This window comes from Taudactylus pleione, unplaced genomic scaffold (assembly GCF_031769625.1).
Source record: "Taudactylus pleione unplaced genomic scaffold, aTauple2 ptg000433l, whole genome shotgun sequence".
NCBI lineage: Eukaryota > Metazoa > Chordata > Amphibia > Anura > Myobatrachidae > Taudactylus > Taudactylus pleione.
The window spans coordinates 1360840-1382915 of record NW_028284835.1 but is presented as its reverse complement, the minus strand read 5'-3'; the positions used below and the strand labels follow the sequence as shown (position 1 = coordinate 1382915).

The 22076-nt window shown below is 49.8% G+C and overlaps 1 protein-coding gene across 2 annotated transcripts; it reads right to left on the bottom strand.

Moving 5' to 3' along the window:
* Positions 1 to 5209: 5209 nt before the first annotated feature.
* ISCA2 (iron-sulfur cluster assembly 2) lies at positions 5210 to 22072 on the bottom strand. 2 transcript variants are annotated; one of them, XM_088447497.1, is made up of 4 exons: positions 21968 to 22072; positions 17155 to 17254; positions 15837 to 15952; positions 5210 to 5509 (listed from the first exon to the last, which is right to left on the bottom strand). In XM_088447497.1, the coding sequence occupies exons 1-4, from the start codon at positions 22009 to 22011 to the stop codon at positions 5335 to 5337; spliced, it is 435 nt and encodes a 144-aa protein (XP_088303623.1). In that variant the 5' UTR covers positions 22012 to 22072; the 3' UTR covers positions 5210 to 5334. The 2 variants fall into 2 exon arrangements, with proteins under 2 accessions (XP_088303623.1, XP_088303622.1); XM_088447496.1 differs by having other exon boundaries at positions 17155 to 17257; positions 21968 to 22071.
* Positions 22073 to 22076: the final 4 nt, after the last annotated feature.

Sequence of the window (22076 nt, the reverse complement as noted above, 5' to 3'; positions counted from 1 at the left end):
TTTAGGGACTGTTTATGAACTATGGAGACAAAAATTTTTTTTTATCGGAATTTCCACAGGCTCAAGTCCAAATGACTATATGTATGTGTGTGTGTATATATATATATATCTATATATATACTGTATACCAGGGAACTTTTTTACCTTTTACCCCAAAATATTCTTTAGATACGCCGACGTTTCCCCTTTGATTTGAAAGGAAGGAAATCCTATAGTAGTGCCCCCATATAATGCCCCTGTAGCAGTGCCCTCATAGTTATGCTCCTGTAGAAGTGCCCCTGTTATGCCCCTATAGCAATGCCCCATAGTTATGCCCCTGTAGCAGTGCCCCCATAGTTATGCCCCTGTAGCAGTGCCCTCATAGTTATGCCCCTGTAGTGCTGCTTGTAAAAAAAACCCACCTTAATCCCCGCTCCTGCATCCGCCGCTGTTCTGTCCGCCCGGCTGCTCCTCGGAACTATGGGAGAGACGTCATGACGTCTCTCCCGTAGTGCGCATGGGGAGAGCCGGAAGCTGGAGTTCAGAAGAGAACTCCAGCCTCCGGCTAAAGCAGCGCTGCAGGGAAGGAGCCGGGTGCCCGCTGGTAATAACATCTCAGCGGGCGTCTGGCTTAGAGCCTCTCTGCGGCGCCGGGCTGGAGGTCACTGGCGCCAGGTGCAGCAGCGCACCCGGTTCACGTGCACCTCTAGCCCTGCATCCATTACCCCTAAGAATTTCAGTTTTACCCCAAGTGGGGTAATTTACCCGTTCCCCAACCACTGCTGTATACGCAACATTGATATACTGTATATATAAGATCTATTTTCCAGGATAATCCAACAATATATTAAGCACTAACCTGGTACCTTATCTTGACTCACGAAGTTGCAGTATACATGTCAATCCAGTAGATGGCGCACCAAGACAAATACTACATATCATAGAGTCGCTGCTCATGTTACTTGCAACCTTTCGATGTTACTGTATGTTAAGTAGCAACGGATTTGGGATCTACAAGATAATGCAGCTGGACTTCCAGCGCACAGCATTGCACTGAAAGTTGGTGTGCCAATGATGCTTCTGCGGAACTTGACTTAAAGTCACTGCTCTACAGAGGAACATAATTGAGGCACAGGTTCTAATGGGATCTGGCACAGATCCCATTATACCACGTATAGCCCTTATCCCCAACAATTGTCCTTTTCAATTCAAACACCTGCAGTTTCCTGTAAGTGTCTGCTTTGCTATAATGATCAACAAGTCGCAGGGACAAACGCTCAGGGCTGCAGGCGTAGATCTCAGGACCAGCTGAGCAGCTTTACGTGGCTTGCTCACGAGTTACTAGCCAGCAAGCATCTTTTTGTGTTAATCCCTGAAGGAAAAACTGCAAATATTGTTTACAGAGATATTTTGTGATCAATGTCTACAATATAAAATACACATCACAATATTAGGTGCCACTACTGTCTTTGTACAATTAGTTCCGCTGAGCAATAACCGACATCCACGCGAGCAAAGCTTCGGGCAAACGCTAATAACTAACATATGTGTATACTGTACATTATTGCATTGTAAAACCATCAACCATGCGAGTATCCAGCCGTCTGTGATTATCCGCTCGTCTTCATGTGTATCGTCGTGCTGCCCACTGTTTTTCTGAAGCCGCCATAATTATTTTCAGCGCTTACTCCTACAATGTAAGCTGGGTACAAGAGATCCATGTAAAACAGACGTCCCGTGTCCGTCCGCAGGCCTCAAACAAGCACAGAAGTCGTGCTACACTCCCACCACATAGCTCCATGCACCCGCATGGTAACTGCCCATTTGCCGCCTGGAAATGTTCAGCCATGCATGAGTGAACCATCCACTCTTGTATCCTCCGTCAAGGTGCGTCACACGCTCCGTCTGCTGATAATCGCAGGGTGCCTCCGCTTTTTGACACTTGGGAGACCTTTACAGTGATTTGTAAGAACCTAGGGCGTAATGCAGAGGTGGACGCTATTGTAGCTATGACTGTCTCTTGTCGCAGCATGACTGCATCTTTATGCTAATGCCGCGAGCGATGGACTTCATACAGAGGTGCCCATCGGCTGCGACGCTTAACCCCTGATGTGCGCATTAGGACGTACCATGGGTTTTTGGAAGTTGAGATGCTGCCCATAGCAACCAATCAGATTCTACTTAACATTTATCTAGCACCTTATAGCAGATAATAGCTAGAATCAGATTGGTTGCTATGGGCAACATCTCCACCTCTAAAAACTCTCACTTTAGTAAGTATACCCCTAGATTCACTACAGCAGAGGTTCCCAAAATCTGCCATTCCAGTCTCAAGGATATGCATGCTTGAGTACAGGTGACTTAATTAGTACCTCAGACAATTAATTTAACTATCTGGACTCAAGTAAGGATATACTTAAAACCTGGATTGTAATGGCAGAGTTTGGGAACCTCTGCATTATAGGTTATGTAGAAATTATAGGTTAATTTCTACATTGGCGAAGAACCTTTTAATCTTGGTCTAGATCAGTGTTTCCCGAAACCGGCCCTCATGGCCAACTCACAGGTCAGACATTAGGGATATCCCAGCTTCAGCACAGGTGTGTAAACCAAACTGACTGTGGTAATAATTAAGCCACCTGTGCTTGTGCAAGGATATCCTTAGTACCTGGACTGCGAGTGGCCATTGAGGACCGGGTTTGGGAAATACTGGTCTTGATGTAGGAAGACATTTTAAAAATAGTGAATCAATATTCATAGACACTGTGGGGCATGTTCTCAGTCGGAGGGATCTCTGTGCATGGGTGCAAGTGTCGGGTTTGCGTATTTCCATCTTATTCTGAGTCGGACGGGAATCAGCCAGATCAGTCTTTCCCTGAAATAGGGCGTTTTGGGTGGGACCTGCAGCTACAATGTGATCGCAGAGAGCCGCCCTGACTTATGCGAATGTCGTGGGTGAGTATCTAAAGCTCCATGTAATTCTGAGGCCTGTGTCTACGGATCTCTGTCACCCAGCATGGGGCTGGTGCAAGTGGTGGTACGAATGATGATGGTTGCGCTGTTGGCGCATAATCAGTGGGCGGTGCAGATTTCCAGTTGCAGACGTACAGACCCCCACATTAGCCCTATGGAATCTTGCATTAGCACACGGTAGTAAATATGGCTTCCGCGACTGCCGGCAGCTTCAGCCACTTTGTGCACAACTCAGAATAGGCCCCAAAGTGTGCACCAACCTGGTCAGTATACAATGTCCCCCAAACCCATCCTGCTCTCCTAAAACATTACCGAATTGTCACATGTCACAGCAGGGGGTGCTGGCAGCGGGTGTGAGGTGGGGTATGCAGCAAACCGTTGTCGGTGTACAAATGAGGAGGAGGCCGGCCCAGGCATGTCTGTAAGCCAGGGATGGGGCATGTGATGGGGACAAAATGGTAGAAATAGGATTCAACGAAGTTAATATTTAGTGGCTGTAAGGTGGAGGATACTAGCTGGTAACAGACTGTGCTGACATAGATTGCCCGATACCGGCGCACTTGGTCTTAAAACGGCCAAGATGCCGGATTGACAATGTACAGTGGTCCTGATTCAGCAAGAAACGCAGTGGCTTATGCGCACGCTATTGGCCGATTGTTGAGTACTGGGCATGCATCGCAGTGCGCGAACTAGCTATTGCGATTGGGACTGTGATTGCAGAGGCCGCACAGACCCCTCGCAGACTGATTGACGGGAAGCACCATTTGTGGGTGGTGACGAGGGGGTGGTCGGGGAAACGCAGGCGTGCTAGAGCGTTTGCACTCCATTTCAGGGGCGTGCATAAATTATCCACTGCGATGCCATACGCAGTCTGAGGCCTCTTAGCGTGTGTGGTTGTTAGCAATTTCTCAGTAAGGTCAGAGGGCCTGATTCAGAGCCGGACGCAATTAGCGCTCGCTCGTCCAGAAAATAGGGGTGGCTATTCAAATGAACCGTTCGCTCTTTGCGGTCTGTTCACGCCTCTAGGTCTGAACGAGCGAACAAAACTTGCGGTCGTTTTTTGGATAAATACGCCCCCTGGCCGCTCGCATCCTACGTCATGTCCGCTATTTATTAGATTAATCGAGTACATCGACCAGGGTATGAACTGCTCGCTATTCTTGTGGTTTGTTTTTTGGATAAATACGCCCCCTGGCTGCTTGCATCCTACGTCATGTCCGCTATTTATTAGATTAATCGAGTACATCGACCAGCGTATGAACTGCTCGCTATTCTTGTGGTTGGCTTTTGCTACCACAATCTTGCGAGCAGTTCTGACTATAAAATAACCCAGTGACGTGGTCAATGACGCTGCTGTATTAATTATGCACACCCATAAAACGCCCGTTTTGACCTTTAAGCGCGCCTGCGTTCTGATCTCCACTCCCCGTTTTCAAGCACCTTCCCCTGTTACCACCCACATACGCCTCATTCTGTCACTCAAATTATCAGGCATTCGCTATTTTGCGAGCACATGAATTTCGGCCGCACTGACTGGTTCGCGCATGCGTATAACGATCCGTACGCATGCGCAGTTGGGCAAACATCGCTCGGAGCGAACGAGCGGCCGCTTACGAGCGGCTCTGAATCAGGCCCAGAGATTGTGCAAGTGTGCGTGAGGCTGCGATGGCACTCGCTTGTACCGATGGTTTCGTTATTCTGCTGAGTATTACGGATGTTTGCAATGTAAAGTGGGCGTCCTTATGTAGTGCTGAGTTTGCATTGCGATCGCAATGGATTAGCATACTATCGCAGTTGAACTGCGTGCGTACGCAATATTGCATACCGCAGTGAATCAAGACCAGTATGTTTGTGTAAGCTGCAGCCATGTTTTCTGTTTCTTCTACAAGGTGCGCAATTTGTGTTTTTAGCTCATTGCTGGTGTTCAAACAAAGAATAGTTGCTGAACTGTTGCAGAGTGACATAAACACAAGTAGTATTTACTGTACCAATAACCTGCTTAATTCTGCTTTCAGTTACTGTAGAGGGCACTAGGTCACCGAGATCTGTCCTTTATACAGACACAACCCCCTCACATTGGCCATCAGTCAGCACATTCCACGCTGAAGGGTTTCCGCATCTGAGGACATTGTTGCACAATAGCTGAGTGTTTACAGTTACCAGAAACCATTGTACACAGCATAATTCCTCATTGCCCAACTCTGGGAACAGCCTGCAGACTTTATCCTGACACGTGGAGGCAATCAGAGCTGGAGGAGGAGGTATCATACACTTTTATTTACACAGGGAAGCGGGTAGGATGGGGGAATCTTATGTGACTGAAGCATAAGAAGACCACGGACCCCCCATATTCCTCACAGGCGTCAGTCCATAATATCGGGGTCACAGCTTAATGGAGAAGGAGGATCCACAAGAGCAGCCTTGCTCAGCCTGGGGGTTGTGTGCCAGTTGGAAGGAGCTTCGGATCAGCTCTTCACAATATTCAATGGTGCTTCCTCTGACCAGCTGGAGACTCTGGACATCCACCACCACGAGGGCGCCATCCACTCCAAACACTCTGCAGACCAAGCAAAAGGCGTCATTGATAGACTAGTCCCCTTACAGAGTCCCCCAGCCCCAAAGTGCAGCGTACTGTGTCCTCCAACCATGATACCAGCTATCCCACAGACCCACATATTGCAGCCCAACATCACCCACTGCTCTCCTTAACCTAACGCCCACGTTAATATCATTCTACATGGCCCGAATCCATATCCCCAGCACCAAACTCACTTTCCTGTGATATAATCAGTTTTATTCACATTCTTTATTTATCAAAGCCTTCCAGCTCTCATCCTAACCCACTGCTCCGTGCTCCTTCCTCGCTGTCTCCCCAATCTGTGTCACCCCTGTCTGTCTGTCCATCCCTCTCCTTTAGAATGTAAGCTCTCAAGAGCAGGGCCCTCTTCCCTTTTGTGCTTCTCCTTCCCTTGCTTGTACTATCTAACACTTGGTTGCTGACTCCCTGATGCTTATCTGAGTGTTATGATCGCTAATGCAGCAATGTGTATAAACCGTGTCCTTGTCCTACTTTGCTTTGTGCTGTTAATAACAGTTTTCTTGTTTGCTCATTTGATATTCTAAGGCGCTGCGGGACCCTTGTGGCGCCATATAATTAAAGGATAATAAAAATAATTCCTTACACCAATACCAAAACTACAAATACTGTGGCCCCGACCTACCTTACCGCATCCCACATCTCTACTTTACCACGTTCCCTAGTCCTTACACCCACCTTACTTCTCCTTCATACCTACCTCACAAAGTACCTCATATCTATATTACCACGCTCCCTAACCCTCATACCCACCCTACATAACCCGAATATATACCTTACCGCATCCCTCATCTCTACCTTACCAGGTTCACTAGTCCTTACACCCACCTTACTTTTCCTTCATACCTACCTCACAGCATACCTCATATCTATATTACCACGCTCCCTAAACCTCATACACAGTTTACATAACCTGAATATCTACCTTACCGCTTCCCACATCTCTACTTTACCATGTTCCCTAGTCCTTACACCCACCATACTTATCCTTAATCTCTACCTCAGAGAGCATACCTCATATCTATATTACCATGCTCCCTAACCCTCATACACAGTTTACATAACCTGAATATCTACCTTACCGCATCCCTCATCTCTACCTTACCATGTTCCCTAGTCCTTATGCCCACCTAACTTCTCCTTCATACCTACCTCACAGCGTACCTCATATCTATATTACCACGCTCCCTAATCCTCATACCCACCCTACATAACCCGAATATATACCTTACCGCATCCCTCATCTCTACCTTACCACGTTCACTAGTCCTTACACCCACCTTACCTCTTCCTTCATACCTACCTCACAGCATACCTCATATCTACATGACCACGCTCCCTAACCCTCATACACAGTTTACATAACCTGAATATCTACTTTACCGCATCCCACATCTCTACTTTACCACGTTCCCTTGTCCTTACACCCACCTTACTTATCCTTCATACTTACCTTACAGCGTACCTCATATCTATATTACCACGCTCCCTAACCCTCATACCTACCTTCTCTACTTTTTTATCAAGTAAATCTTTATTGAGTTTGTCAACAGAAAGAAAAAATAAGTAAAACATGACATAAATACAGTTGCTGAATAAATCAAACAATAAATAAGACTTCTGAAACAATCAGAACAAACTTGTCGGCCCAATTCACAGACCAGGAACATGAAATAAGCGCATATAATATACAATAGAATAAATAAAAAGAATTGGTGGACAAACAAATCTCAGCACGTGGAGGCATCAGGGTAAATAGAAGCAATATAAGTGTAGGAAGAAGGTAATGAGAGGGGGGCAAATACATTTATTTATATTTTTGCATGCAGGTCCGTGGTGCACCAAACAGGGCTGTCTGGAGCAATCTGAGGATACGTGTATGTGGTCACATCTGCACCTATCTTTACAAGTGTCTCATTTCTACTTTAGCAAATTTCCTAACCTAAGCTCATACCATGTCCCTAACCCTAATGTCTACCTTGCCATATTCCTCATCTATTTTACCACATTCCCTAACCACAAAATACACCTCATGTAACCTTAGTGCATACTTGACCACACTCCCTAATCATTATACCCAAACTACATAATCTTAAATACCTACTTTACTTCATCAATTCCCTTATCTCTACATTACAGCGCTCCTTAACGCTAATGCTCACTTTACAAAACCATAATACCTAAATACTTACCTTAATACATCCATCATCATTCTTCCTAAACCTAATACCATGCTCCTCATATCTAATCTAATCTTCATACTCCTCACATCTACCTTAATATAGTCCCACACATCACCTACTGTACCACGTTCCCTAATCCTCATACCCCTCACATATACCTTACTATAGTCCCACGTTCCCTAATCCTCATACCCACCATCTATTTTACTATAGTCCCACATTCCCTAATCCTCATACCCACCTCACCTACCATGGTCCCACGTTCTCTAATCCTCATACCCACCTCACCTACCATCTACTTTACTATAGTCCCACACATCTACTGTACCATGTTCCCTAACCCTAATACCCACCTCACATCTACCTTACTATAGTCCCACACATCTTCTGCACCACATTCCCTAATCCTCATACCCACCTCACATCTACCTTACTATAGTTCCACACATCTACTGTACCTTGTTCCCTAATCCTCATATCCACTTTACGCAACATCTATTTTACTATAATCCCACACATCTACTGTACCATGTTCCCTAACCCTAATACTCACTTTACCCAACATCTACTTTACTATAGTCCCACACATAATCTACTGTACCATGTTCCCTAATCCTCATACCTCTCACATATACCTTACTATAGTCCCACATTCCCTAATCCTCATACCCACCTCACCTACCATCTACCTTACTGTTATTATTATATTATTCTATAACAAGAGATATGGTAAGAACTTACCTTTGTTATCTCTGTTTCTACGAAGTCCATAGGGTCCACAGGGTTGACCTTGGGGTTATAGCTGGAACAGGATCCATGGGCACCACACAGTTAAGCTTTTAGCTCCCAGGATGCACTTGGGTCCTCCTCTATACCCCGCCCCCGAGCCACAGGCACCTCAGTTGGTAAGCAGCCTAGGCCAGAGGAGAATATGGAACAGAGAGAAGGAAGACTGGAACACACAAGAAACCATACTCACAGCAATAGGAGACGGAAAACCGGTGACCAGCCACACAGCCCATTTGAAGCCAGGTGCGTCAGGGCGGGCGCCCTGTGGACCCTATGGACTTCGTAGAAACAGAGATAACAAAGGTAAGTTCTTACCATATCTCTTGTTTTCTACTTCAGGGTCCATAGGGGGTCCACAGGGTTGACCTTGGGGATGTCCCAAAGCAGTTCAACTAAGGGCGGGGACGCTCCTGTGCTGAAAGGAGCACCCGGCGCCCAAAGGAAGCATCCTGAGAGGCGAAGGTGTCAAACGCATAGAACCTCAAAAACGTTTGAATAGAAGACCAAGTGGCCGCCTTACACAGCTGAACAGCAGAAGCGCCACGTCTAGCAGCCCAAGAGGGACCCACAGAACGAGTGGAATGAGCCTTAACAGAGGCTGGCACAGGTAAACCCTCTTGTGCATAAGCCTCACAAATAACGGAACGAAGCCAACGGGCTAATGTTTGTTTGTTGGCAGGCCAACCCCTCTTGTGAAAACCAAAGAGGATAAACAAGGAATCAGACTTCCTAACCGAAGCCGTCCGGTCTACATAAATTCTAAGCACCCGGACCACATCTAAGGAAGTCTCACCAGCTGAAAGACCAGGGGACTGAAAAGCTGGCACAACAAGTTCCTGATTAATGTGGAACTTCGAGACCACTTTGGGCAAAAACTCAGGACGAGTGCGGAGCACCGCTCTGTCCTGGTGAAAAATCAGGAAAGGAGGGCGACAGGAAAGCGCCCCCAATTCAGACACCCTCCTGGCCGAAGCAATTGCCAGGAGAAAAACCATTTTAAATGTCAGCCACTTGAGCTCCACCGCCTCAAGAGGCTCAAACGGAGGACCCTGCAGGACCCGTAGCACCACCGCCAAGTCCCAAGGAGCCACAGGAGGCACAAAGGGAGGCTGGATCCTGAGAACACCCTGGAAAAAGGTGTGAACGTCTGGTAGTATTGCAATCCGCCGTTGAAACCACACGGACAAGGCGGACACATGAACCTTCAGAGATGCAAGGCGTAAGCCGAGATCCAATCCTGACTGAAGAAATTCCAAGATCCTAGAAACTCGGAACACCTGAGGATCATAATGTCTGGACTCACACCACTGAAAGTAAGTGTGCCACACTCTGTGATAAATCCGTGCTGAAGCAGGCTTGCGTGCCCGGAGCATGGTACCAATAACCGAACCGGAGAAGCCCCGAGACCTCAAGACGGCTGTCTCAAGAGCCACGCCGTCAAAGACAGCCGACCCAGATCCGGGTAAAGGCAGGGCCCCTGAGACAACAGGTCCCAACGCTGAGGAAGAAGGTACGGAGCGTCGATGGAGAGGCTCCTGAGATCGGAGTACCAAGGACGTCTGGGCCACGCCGGAGCTACCAGCACGAGCATGCCGCCGTCCTGCTTGAATTTCCGCAGAACCCGAGGAAGCAGGGATAGCGGAGGAAACAGATACGCCAGGTGAAACGTCCATTTCACCGACAGCGCGTCCACCAGACTTGCGCCTGCGTCTCTTGTCCTTGACCCGTAAACGGGCAACTTGTGATTGTGACGGGAGGCCATCAAGTCCAGCTCCGGCAGTCCCCACCTGTCCACGAGTAGCTGAAACACCTCTGGGTGAAGCGACCATTCCCCGGGATGCACGTCGTGACGGCTGAGGAAGTCCGCCTCCCAATTGAGGACTCCGGGGATGAAGACCGCCGAGATCGCCGGAATGTGACCCTCCGCCCAAGTCAGGATACGAGACACCTCCGACATCGCTGCCTGACTGCGAGTTCCGCCTTGGTGGTTGATATACGCCACCGTGGTGGCGTTGTCGGACTGCACCTGTACCGCCGTTCCGTGAAGAGCGGGGCCGGACGACTGCAGGGCCCTGTATACTGCCCGCAGTTCCAGGATGTTGATGGGGAGAAGTGCTTCTTCCGCTGACCAACGACCCTGAAGCGACAAAGAGCCGGTCACTGCCCCCCAACCCCGGAGACTGGCATCCGTCGTGAGCAGGACCCAGTCCGGGATCCAAAATGGGCGCCCCTCGACCAGATGAGCTGTCTGAAGCCACCAAGCCAAAGATTGCCGAACGTCCGGAGACAACACCAGCATCTGAGAGCGGATCCGGTGAGGTAACCCGTTCCATTCTGATAGAATCAGCCCCTGCAGGGGCCGGGAATGGAACTGGGCAAATTCCACCATGTCGAATGTCGACACCATGGACCCCAGAACTCTCATAGCCGAATGGACCGACAGGCGGCAACGGCTCAGGCAACTGTGTATCCGCAGCTGTAGGGAGGCGACCTTCTCCGGAGTCAGGAAGATCCTTTGCTGACGCGAATCCAGCAGGGCTCCCAAATGAACCATCCGCTGAGATGGAATCAGGGAGGACTTTTTCCAATTTATCAACCACCCGTGTGCTTGCAGGCAAGCGATCGTCAGGTGGAGATGTTGAAGCAGTACCTCTGGGGAGCTCGCCAGCAACAGGAGGTCGTCCAGATACGGCAGCAGCCGTACATTCTGGTTCCGAAGATGTGCGGCCATGACCGCCATAATCTTCGTGAACACCCTCGGTGCCGTGGAGAGACCAAAGGGTAGCGCCCGGAACTGATAGTGGTGTTGAAGGATAGCGAACCTCAGATACCGCTGGTGTGAAGATGCTATCGGAACATGGAGGTAGGCGTCCTGGATGTCCAGGGACACCATGTAATCCCCCGGTTCCATCGCCAGAATGATGGAACGTAACGTTTCCATCCTGAACTTGGGAACTCTGAGGAATCTGTTCAGAGACTTCAAGTTGAGGATAGGGCGATGAGAACCATTGGGTTTCTGCACCAGAAACAGAGACGAATAATACCCCGTCCCTCGTTGTGATAGAGGAACGGGAACAATGACCCCTGCTTTCAGCAAGGACTCTATAGCCTCCTGAACCTGTAACGCCTTGGTCCTGTCCTGAGAAGGACTTGTGCAGAAAAACTGGTGGGGTGGTCTGTGCCGAAAAGACAGGGCGTACCCCTGGGAGACCACTTCTCGAACCCAGGCATCCGTGGTGGTATTGTGCCAGCACTGGGCAAATAGAAGAAGTCGGCCTCCCACTCTGAGGTCCCCCAGAGGGAGGCCCGTCCCATCAGGCCGCAGGTTTATCTTCCTGCTTGGAAGAAGGGCGCCGAGCACTCCAGACTTGCTTCTTGGGTTTAGAGGCAGTCTTACTCGCAGACTGTCTCGGGAAGGACTGACCTTTCGCCTTACCCTGAACCCGAAAGGAACGAAAAGCCGAACTCCGAACCTTAGCAGGCAGTGCCGCCGAAGGGAGGAAGGCCGACTTGGATTTAGCCAGGGTGTCCACTATTTTGTCCAAGTCCGGACCAAATAGTAATTCACCATTGAAAGGTAAGGCCTCCAGACCCTTCTTTGAATCAGAGTCCGCTCTCCAGGACCGCAACCACAAGGATCGGCGGCCAGACACCGCTGCAGCCGATACCCGCGAGGTCAGCAGACTAGCATCTAAAGAAGCTTCACCAATGTAAGAAGCAGCGTCCCTCATTTGTCCCAACAACGCCCGCTGGACATCCGGAGCGTCGTCTGGGAAGGTATCTTCCAATGCATTGGCCCACCCCTCAATGGCCTTGGCCACCCAGGAGATGGCCATGGACGGTCGGGCCACCGCCCCGGAGAGGGAGTAAATAGACTTTAAGCAAGTCTCAACTTTCCTGTCCGTGGGATCCTTCAGCGAGGATATCGACGGTAATGGTAAGGTGGCGCCCCGAGTTAAACGGGTGACATGGGAATCCACCGCCGGTGGAGTTTCCCATTTTTTACAATGTGCCTCAGGGAAGGGGTAATTAGAAGCCAACCGCTTCTGAGGAAGGAATCTCTTACTGGGCGCCTGCCAAGCTACCGCCATATGATCCGTCAACTGATCCGACAGGAGAAACACCGCAGAAGCCACCTTAGTCTTTTTGAAACTAGGAAACTTCGACTTAGGAACCGGTGCCTCATCCTCTATAAGAAGAATAGCTCGCACCGCCCTAACTAGTGCTCGCACATTAATGGACGACTTGGTATCCATTTCCTGGACCGAGGCGTCCGAGTCAGTGTCATCAGGGACCTCCCCATCATCTGAGGAACCCTCTGAGTCCGATACCTGATCAGCCCGTGTCATGAGTGGGCGTTTAGAAATCATAGAAGGCATGTTAGTCTGCAACATTGACTGAAAAGCCGAGGAAGCGGCCGCCAAATTTTGCACGGAGTTGGAGAGCACATCCACCCATGGTGGAGGCGTCGCCATAGGGGCCTGAAAAGGTACCACAGGCTGCTGCGGCACAGGGGAAGCCTGTATATACATAGGCAACCCCGCATAGGGACCAACTGATTGAGACCCAGGAGGACTCCGCAATAACTGCGGGACACCCGGGGAATGGGGGATGGTCGGCTGGGGCACCGCCCTAGTAGGGAGAGCAGTCGGGACCGACAGACGGTCCGCAATAGACACCAGCACTTGAGAAAACATCGCCCACGGTGGTTCCTGCGCCAGAGAAGGTCTGGATGGGCCAGGAGCCACCTGGCACCCTATCTACTCCTGCAGAACAGCGTCCGCAGGAGGCCAACACCGGAGCCACTGAGCGCTCAACCTCCTCGTCTGACATGACAGAATATATTATATATCTGGCACCAGGGTAGAAGTAAAATGCACTCACCGGTGTGCTGAACAACAGCCCACAATATGGCACTGAGTAGCACACAACTGTATGTGACAGACCTCATAAATACGTGGTCTATATAAGTGAGGTCAGTAGAAACGCCCCTCCCCCACACACCTGTAGGGCCCGTAGGAGAAGTAAAGGGATAGGTATAAGCTGACAGTAAGCGGAAAATAAGCACAGACAGGCAGCACTAGCAAAAGTCACATACCATGCAGGAAGATATACTCACTGCACCTTTACACTACAATCAACCTGCCCAGATTCAGTGTCTGGGAGGGCTATAGTGCTGTGTACGCTGTCCTTAACCAGGGGAGAGGTACACAGGGGGACCGGTCCGCATGCTCCCTGAGATCTGCACTGCCACTGGGAAAATGGCCGCTGGAGACCTCAGAGGAGGAGTGGCCGAGTGAACTGCAGCTCAGGGACGCTAGACATGCAGGCTGAAAAGCGCGCTGAGCTGAGGGGAGGAGCCGCTGAACAGGGAAGGCTTCCTCCCCTGGCTGGCCATTAACCCCAGGGATGCTGGCTTCCCGCTTGCCGGTTATCCCTGGTGGTCTAGTGGTCCCACGGGTTATGGGGGGGGCCCGCCGCCACTGCCAGCAGCCTCCGGTCTGTCCCCAGGACCGGAGGCTAAAGGACTGCATTTAAGGTATTCCGCGCGCCGCTGCTAGCCAGCGACGCGCGGCTTACCTGAATCCCCGGCGACTCCGGCAGCAGTCCTGGGAGGTAGACAGAGTCCGGCTAGTACGGACTCTGTCCTCCCGCCGCAATCCCCAGATCAGTACTGGCGTCGCGGCGCCAGTCGGGGATCAGAGCGGCAGCGTGGGCGTCTGTACAGACAGCCCTTCGCTGCCGTCTGTAGTAAAAAGAGAAACTAAAAGAAATAAAATCTATTAGAAAAATAAAAAGCTTCTGGGGGCTGCTCCTGCAGCCCCCCTGCGCGGTGACCGAGTCCGGCCGGGCACCAGCTTACACTGAGGTGCCTGTGGCTCGGGGGCGGGGTATAGAGGAGGACCCAAGTGCATCCTGGGAGCTAAAAGCTTAACTGTGTGGTGCCCATGGATCCTGTTCCAGCTATAACCCCAAGGTCAACCCTGTGGACCCCCTATGGACCCTGAAGTAGAAATTATTATTATACTATAGTCCCACACATCTACTGTACCACGTTCCCTAACCATAATACCCACCTTACCATGTTTCCTAACCCTAATACCCACCTTACCAGGTTTCCTAATACCCACTTTACCATATTCCCTAACCCTAATACCCACCTTACCAGGTTTTCTATATCCTAATACCCACCTTACCATTCCCTAACCCTAATGCCCACCTTACCAGATTTCCTAACCTTAATACCCACCTACCCATATTCCCTAACCATAATACCCACCTTACCATGTTTCCTAACCCTAATACCCACCTTACCATATTTTCTAACCCTAATACCCAACGTACCATAATTTCTAACCCTAATACCCACCTTACCACGTTCCCTAACCCTAATACCCACCTTACCATATTCCCTAACCCTAATGCCTACCTTACCATATTCCCTAACCCTAATACCCACTTTACCACATTCCCTAACCCTAAAACCCACCTTACCACATTCCCTAACCCTAATACCCACCTTACCATATTCCCTAACCCTAATACCCACCTTACCACATTCCCTAACCCTAATACCCACATTACCATGTTTCCTAACTCTAATACCCACCTTAAAAGGTTTCCTAACCCTAATACCCACCTTACCACGTTTCCTAACCCTAATACCCACTTTACCACATTCCCTAACCCTAATACCCACCTTACCACATTCCCTAACCCTAATACCCACCTTACCACATTCCCTAACCCTAAAACCCACCTTACCACATTCCCTAACCCTAATACCCACCTTACCACATTCCCTAACCCTAATACCCACCTTACCATGTTTCCTAACTCTAATACCCACCTTACCATGTTTCCTAACCCTAATACCCACCTTACCACATTCCCTTAGCCTAATACCCACCTTACCATGTTCCCTAGTCATGATACTCACCTTAGTGCATATATTATAAATAATACTTGCTTTAAAGAGCACCTACAGCAAGACACTGGCATCACTGCATAACCAGACACCTGCACTCCCCAAATCAGAGCACTCCCGGACCCTGCTAAATGTATTGCAGTAACATTCCAACTTCTGTACTACACAGCCCAGTATCCACATTACCAAGTTCTAATAGGCTTCTCACTGTTATCCCTTAACATTACATTACAGTGTCCTCTAACCCCAATAATGCTCCTCACATTCTGTGTTTAATCTCACAGATAAATTCTCCTCTCCCCCGGATCCATGGAAGAATATATCTGACTCCAGTCCATAACTTCCTACTTCCAATTCTGCCCACCTTACTCCATCTATTCCCTCTCACCTGTCTTCCTCAGTCACGTTTGTGTCCAGACAGAATTTGTACTGAAATCCGGAACAACCTCCACTCTCCACCTGGAGCCTCAGGAACTCAGAACCGCTGGTGACCTCACGTAGCCTCTGCAGTTAGAAATATCATCTCTGTGTTACTGCTTGGCATACATCTCCCTTCTATGTTATTCTTATTGAATCTGTGGGTATGGAATAGGGTACCTATTGGTATAACAGTCAGGAGACCAGACAATGATGATATCATTATTGTCTGACCTCCTAACCATTATACCGGCCACATATAGGAAATATTAGTATTGTCTGACCTCCTACCCATTATACCGGCCACATATAGGAAATATTAGTATTGTCTGACCTCCTAACCATTATACCGGCCACATATAGGAAATATTATTATTGTCTGACCTCCTTACCGTTATAACGGCCACATATAGGAAATAACATTACTGTCTGACCTCCTGACCGTTATACCGGCCATATATAGGAATTATCATTATTGTCTGACCTCCTAACCATTATACCGGCCACATATAGGAAATTTTAGTATTGTCTGACCTAACCATTATACCGGCCACATACAGTATAACGGTCAGACAATAATGTTATTTCCTAAATGTGGCTGGTATGGTCAGGAGGTCAGACAGTAATGATATTTCCTATATGTGGCCGGTATAATAGTCAGGAGGTCAGACAGTAATGATATTTCCTATATGTGGCCTGTATAACGGTCAGGAGGTCAGACAGTAATGATATTTCCTATATGTGGCCAGTATAACGGTCAGACAATAATTATATTTCCTATATGTGGCTGGTATAACAGTCAGGCGGTCAGATAGTAATGATTTTTCCTATATGTGACCGGTAGAACGGTCAGACAGTAATGTTATTTCCTATATTTGGTCGATATAATGGTCAGGCGGTCAGACAGTAATGATAATTCCTATATGTGGTCGTTATAATGGTCAGGCGGTCAGACAGTAATGATATTTCCTATATGTGGCCAGTATAACGGTCAGACAATAATTATATTTCCTATATGTGGCTGGTATAACAGTCAGGCGGTCAGATAGTAATGATTTTTCCTATATGTGACCGGTAGAACGGTCAGACAGTAATGTTATTTCCTATATGTGGTCGATATAATGGTCAGGCGGTCAGACAGTAATGATAATTCCTATATGTGGCCGGTATAACGGTCAGACAGTAATGATATTTCCTATATGTGGCCGGTATAATGGTCAGGAGGTCAGACAGTAATGTTATGTCCTATATGTGGCCGGTATAACGTGGATGGTGGAAATGTTTCTTACTCTCAGGCAGCTCTCCGTGAGGTGGATTTCTCCGTCTGCCGGAGTCTGAGACAGGCATCGTGCAGGTGGCTCACACGTGATCAGTGAGGAAAGCAGGCTCCTGCTGGAGACACACAATGGGTGTAAATACTCAGGAAATGTTTACAGAATGTTCAATAGTCTGAGGTCACAAACACAGGGAAAGCTTATCATTTAGGAATAACAAACATGACATAAGTCTCTGGATCTGTGTGACCCCCATCAGAGGGTAGTACTGCGCTTTCAGTGGCAGATGAGTAAATGATGTTTCTCACCCTCAGACACCTGAAGAGGTCACTGATACAGGTGTATACATACGGGATAGAGCAGACATCTCCTCAGTATTCCAGCTGCTCATTCCTGAATCTGCATATGACGTACGGTCTTTGCAGGCTAGCAAAGAACAAACTTCAATTGGGCATTGGATAATGGGATTTCATCGCTAACTTCTTACTCCCGAATGCTGTAATCTCAGATGATTGAACATATTTGCGGACTCCATGCTTTGAACTTGATTAGCGCTGCCTACATAGTGATTCATTGAATGGACTTATCCACCAGTGGTGTAACCTTTATTTTCCCCTCCTTTTTTTTTTTTTGGTCAAGAATTGCCAGGTGATACAGATACCGGTTACAGGAATGGCTGAATGATCATTATTATGTTAGGGTTCAGTGATCTGTGCTGGGTATAGGGGGTCAGGGATCTCTGCAGGGTATAGTGGGTCAGTGATCTGTGACGGCTGTATGGAGTCATGTTGGGGGTCAGTGATCTGCTTTGGGTATAGCGGTTAATGTTCGGAGGGGTCAGTGATCGGTGTCAGGTGCAGGGGGTCTTGTTATGGGTCAGTGATTTGTGCTGGGTATAAGGGGTCTGAGATCTGTGTAGGCTGTATGGAGTCATGTTGGGTGTCAGTGATCTGTGTCAGCAACAGGGGGTCAAGTTGGGGTCACTGACCTGTGTTGGCTGTAGGGGATCATGTTGGGGGGCAGTGACCTGTGTCGGCTAAAGGGTTCATGTTGGGGTTCAGTGATCTGCATCAGCAGTTGTGGGTCAGTGATCTGTTTAGGGGTCAATGTTTGGGTTCAGTGATCTGTGTCAGCTGCAGAGTGCCGTATTAGGGGGTTAGTGATCTGTGTCAGCTGCAGAGTGCCGTGTGGGGGGAGTCAGTGATCTGTGTCAGCTGCAGAGTGCCGTATTGGGGGGTTACTGATCTGTGTCAGTTGCAGAGTGCCGTGTGTTGGGGGTCAGTGATCTGTGTCAGCTGCAGAGTGCCGTATTGGGGGGTTAGTGATCTGTGTCAGCTGCAGAGAGTCGTGTGGGGGGAGTCAGTGATCTGTGTCAGCTGCAGAGAGCAGTGTTGGGGGTCAGTGATCATTGTCAGCTGCAGAGAGCCATGTTGGGGGTCAGAGATCTGTGTCAGCTGCAGAGAGTCGGGTTGTTGATCAGTGATCTGTGAAGGCTGTAGGGAGTAATGAGCAGGTCAGTGATCTGTGACGGCTGTAGGGAGTAATGAGTAGGTCAGTGATCTGTGACGGCTGTAGGGAGTAATGAGTAGGTCAGTGATCTGTGATGGCTGTAGGGAGTAATGAGTAGGTCAGTGATCTGTGACGGCTGTAGGGAGTAATGAGTAGGTCAGTGATCTGTGATGGCTGTAGGGAGTAATGAGTAGGTCAGTGATCTGTGATGGCTGTAGGGAGTAATGAGTAGGTCAGTGATCTGTGTCAGCTGCAGAGAGCCATGTTGGGGGACAGTGATCTGTGTCAGCTGCAGAGAGCCATGTTGTTGGTCAGTGATCTGTGGGCCTGATTCAGAGCCGGACGCTCTGACCAGAGCGCTCACTCTGAATCAGGGCCCTCCTACCTAAAAATGGAGCGGCCTCTTGGGCGCTCGCATAGCTGTGGGTTACCACCCACAGCTTATGCAAGCATCCATGATGATGGTCGCGATGGTCAAGACCATCGCGACCATCGGGCTTGCAACGAGACCCTGCGGTAGGGTCTCGTGGCCGCAAGCCCTGAAGTGATTTTGGCTCTATCAGAGCCAAAATCACTCCCACTGACATCACTACTGATGTCAGTGGGGCCAGCTCCAGACGGAAGGCGTTCCCATGGGAACGCCTCCGTCTGGGCAGCCACGCCCCCGGCACGCCCACCAAAGGGGGCATGCTGTCAGTCACCATCGACAGCACGCCCCCTTTGGTGCGAGACCCCGAGCGACAGCTTGGCTGTCGCTATGCGGGTCTCGCGCATGCGCACGACGGAGCTCCCTCCGTCGTGCGAATGCGCATTAGGGCACCATCGACCCGCATGCGAGCGTCCTGCGCTCGCGAGCGGGTCTGAAGTAGGCCCTGTGTCAGCTGCAGAGAGTCGTGTTGGGGGTCAGTGATCTGTGTCAGCTGCAGAGAGTGGTGTTGGGGGTCAGTGATCTGTGTCAGCTGCAGAGAGTGGTGTTGGGGGTCAGTGATCTGTGTCAGCTGCAGAGAGTCGTGTTGGGGGTCAGTGATCTGTGTCAGCTGCAGAGAGTCGTGTTGGGGGTCAGTGATCTGTGTCAGCTGCAGAGAGTCGTGTTGGGGGTCAGTGATCTGTGTCAGCTGCAGAGAGTCGTGTTGGGGGTCAGTGATCTGTGTCAGCTGCAGAGAGTCGTGTTGGGGGTCAGTGATCTGTGTCAGCTGCAGAGAGTCGTGTTGGGGGTCAGTGATATGTGACGCCTGTAGGGGTAATGAGTAGGTCAGTGATCATTGTCAGCTGCAGAGAGTCGTGTTGGGGGTCAGTGATCTGTGATGGCTGTAGGGAGTAATGAGTAGGTCAGTGATCTGTGACGGCTGTAGGGAGTAATGAGTAGATCAGTGATCTGTGACGGCTGTAGGGAGTAATGAGTAGGTCAGTGATCTGTGACGGCTGTAGGGAGTAATGAGTAGGTCAGTGATCTGTGACGCCTGTAGGGAGTAATGAGTAGGTCAGTGATCATTGTCAGATGCAGAGAGTCGTGTTGGGGGGGTCAGTGATCTGTGTCAGCTGCAGAGAGTCGTGTTGGGGGTCAGTGATATATGACGCCTGTAGGGAGTAATGAGTAGGTCAGTGATCTGTGTCAGCTGCAGAGAGTCGTGTTGGGGGTCAATGAACTGTGTCAGATGCAGGATGTTGTGTTGGGGGTCAGTGACCTGTTTTGGCTGTCGGGGTCATGTTGCGGGTCAGTGACCCCTGTCGGCTATTGTGGGCCAGTGATCTGTTTAGAGAGCAATGTTGGGGGTTAGTGACCTGTCTGCTGTAGGGGGTCAGTGACCTGTGTCGGCTGTAGGGGTCATATTGGGGGTCAGTGACTTGTGTCAGTTATTGTGGGTCAGTGATCTGTTTAGGGACCAATGTTGGGGTCTGTAATCTGTGTAAGAGGCCATAAGGGGGTCAATGACCTGTATCGGCTATTGTGGGCAGAGCAGAAGCGAGACTTTTTGGTGCTCTATGCCAGAGAGAGTATTGGCGCTCCCCACCCCCCCATTTTTAAAATAGGGACATAAGCTAGAGTACCTGAAAAAGGGCCATGGCCTCATGGGGAAGGGCCAGGGAAGATATAGGGGAGGCCAGGAGATGCTGGGGATAAATAGGGACACAATATAGTGCACCTGAGAGAGGGCCATGGCCTCATGGGGAAGGGCCAGGGAAGAGATAGGGGAGGCCAGAAGATGCTGGGGATAAATAGGGACATAATATTGTGCACCTGAGAGAGGGCCATGGCCTCATGGGGAAGGGCCAGGGAAGAGATAGGGGAGGCCAAGAGATGCTGGGGATAAATAGGGACATAATATTGTGCACCTGAGAGAGGGCCATGGCCTCATGGGGAAGGGCCAGGGAAGAGATAGGGGAGGCCAGGAGATGCTGGGGATAAATAGGGACATAATATAGTGCACCTGAGAGAGGGCCGTGGCCTCATGGGGAAGAGATAGGGGAGGCCAGGAGATGCTGGGGATAAATAGGGACATAATATAGTGCACCTGAGAGAGGGCCATGGCCTCATGGGGAAGGGCCAGGGAAGAGATAGGGGAGGCCAGGAGATGCTGGGGATAAATAGGGACATAATATAGTGCACCTGAGAGAGGGCCGTGGCCTCATGGGGAAGAGATAGGGGAGGCCAGGAGATGCTGGGGATAAATAGGGACATAATATAGTGCACCTGAGAGAGGGCCATGGCCTCATGGGGAAGGGCCAGGGAAGAGATAGGGGAGGCCAGGAGATGCTGGGTATAACAGAAGAGGAAGCTACAAGTGAGACTGATAATAGGAAAAGTGACAGGCCCAAACAGCGCCCCCTGCCCTGCGCCATGGCACTGGTCGCACCACCCTAGTTACAGTCCTGGTTGCGAGTCAGTGATCTGTTTAGGGTTCACTGTTGCGGGGGTCAGTGATCTGTGTAAGAGGCCATAAGGGGGTCAGTGACCTGTGTTGGCTATTGTGGGTCAGTGATCTCTTTAGGGGGCAATGATTATGTTGGGGATCAGTGATCTGTGTAAAAGATTATGAGGGGCTCAGTGATCTCAGCTGCAGGGAGCCGTGTTGGTGGGGGTCAATGATCAGTGTAGGGATCCATGTTGGGGGTCAGTATCCTGCCTAGCAGTGACGGCTGCGCCATCACCACACAGCATAGACCTATACCCTGTGTCCAGTGCAGTGTGGCCGCATTCTCCGGGGCCCTGACATGTGCTGGCCTGGAGCTGGGACTGGTCAGTAGAGTGTCTGTGTGGGGGCGATGATGTCGGGACGGCGATATTAGGTATCGGGGCGATGGCCCCTCCCCCTCTCACCTCCGTGCAGGTCTCAGCAGTGACAGTAGCCGTACTGCCGCCATGTTACACCTCGGTTCCGCCCACTCTGTTCTGATTGGTCCTCTCCTATTCTGCCCACCGCCTGATT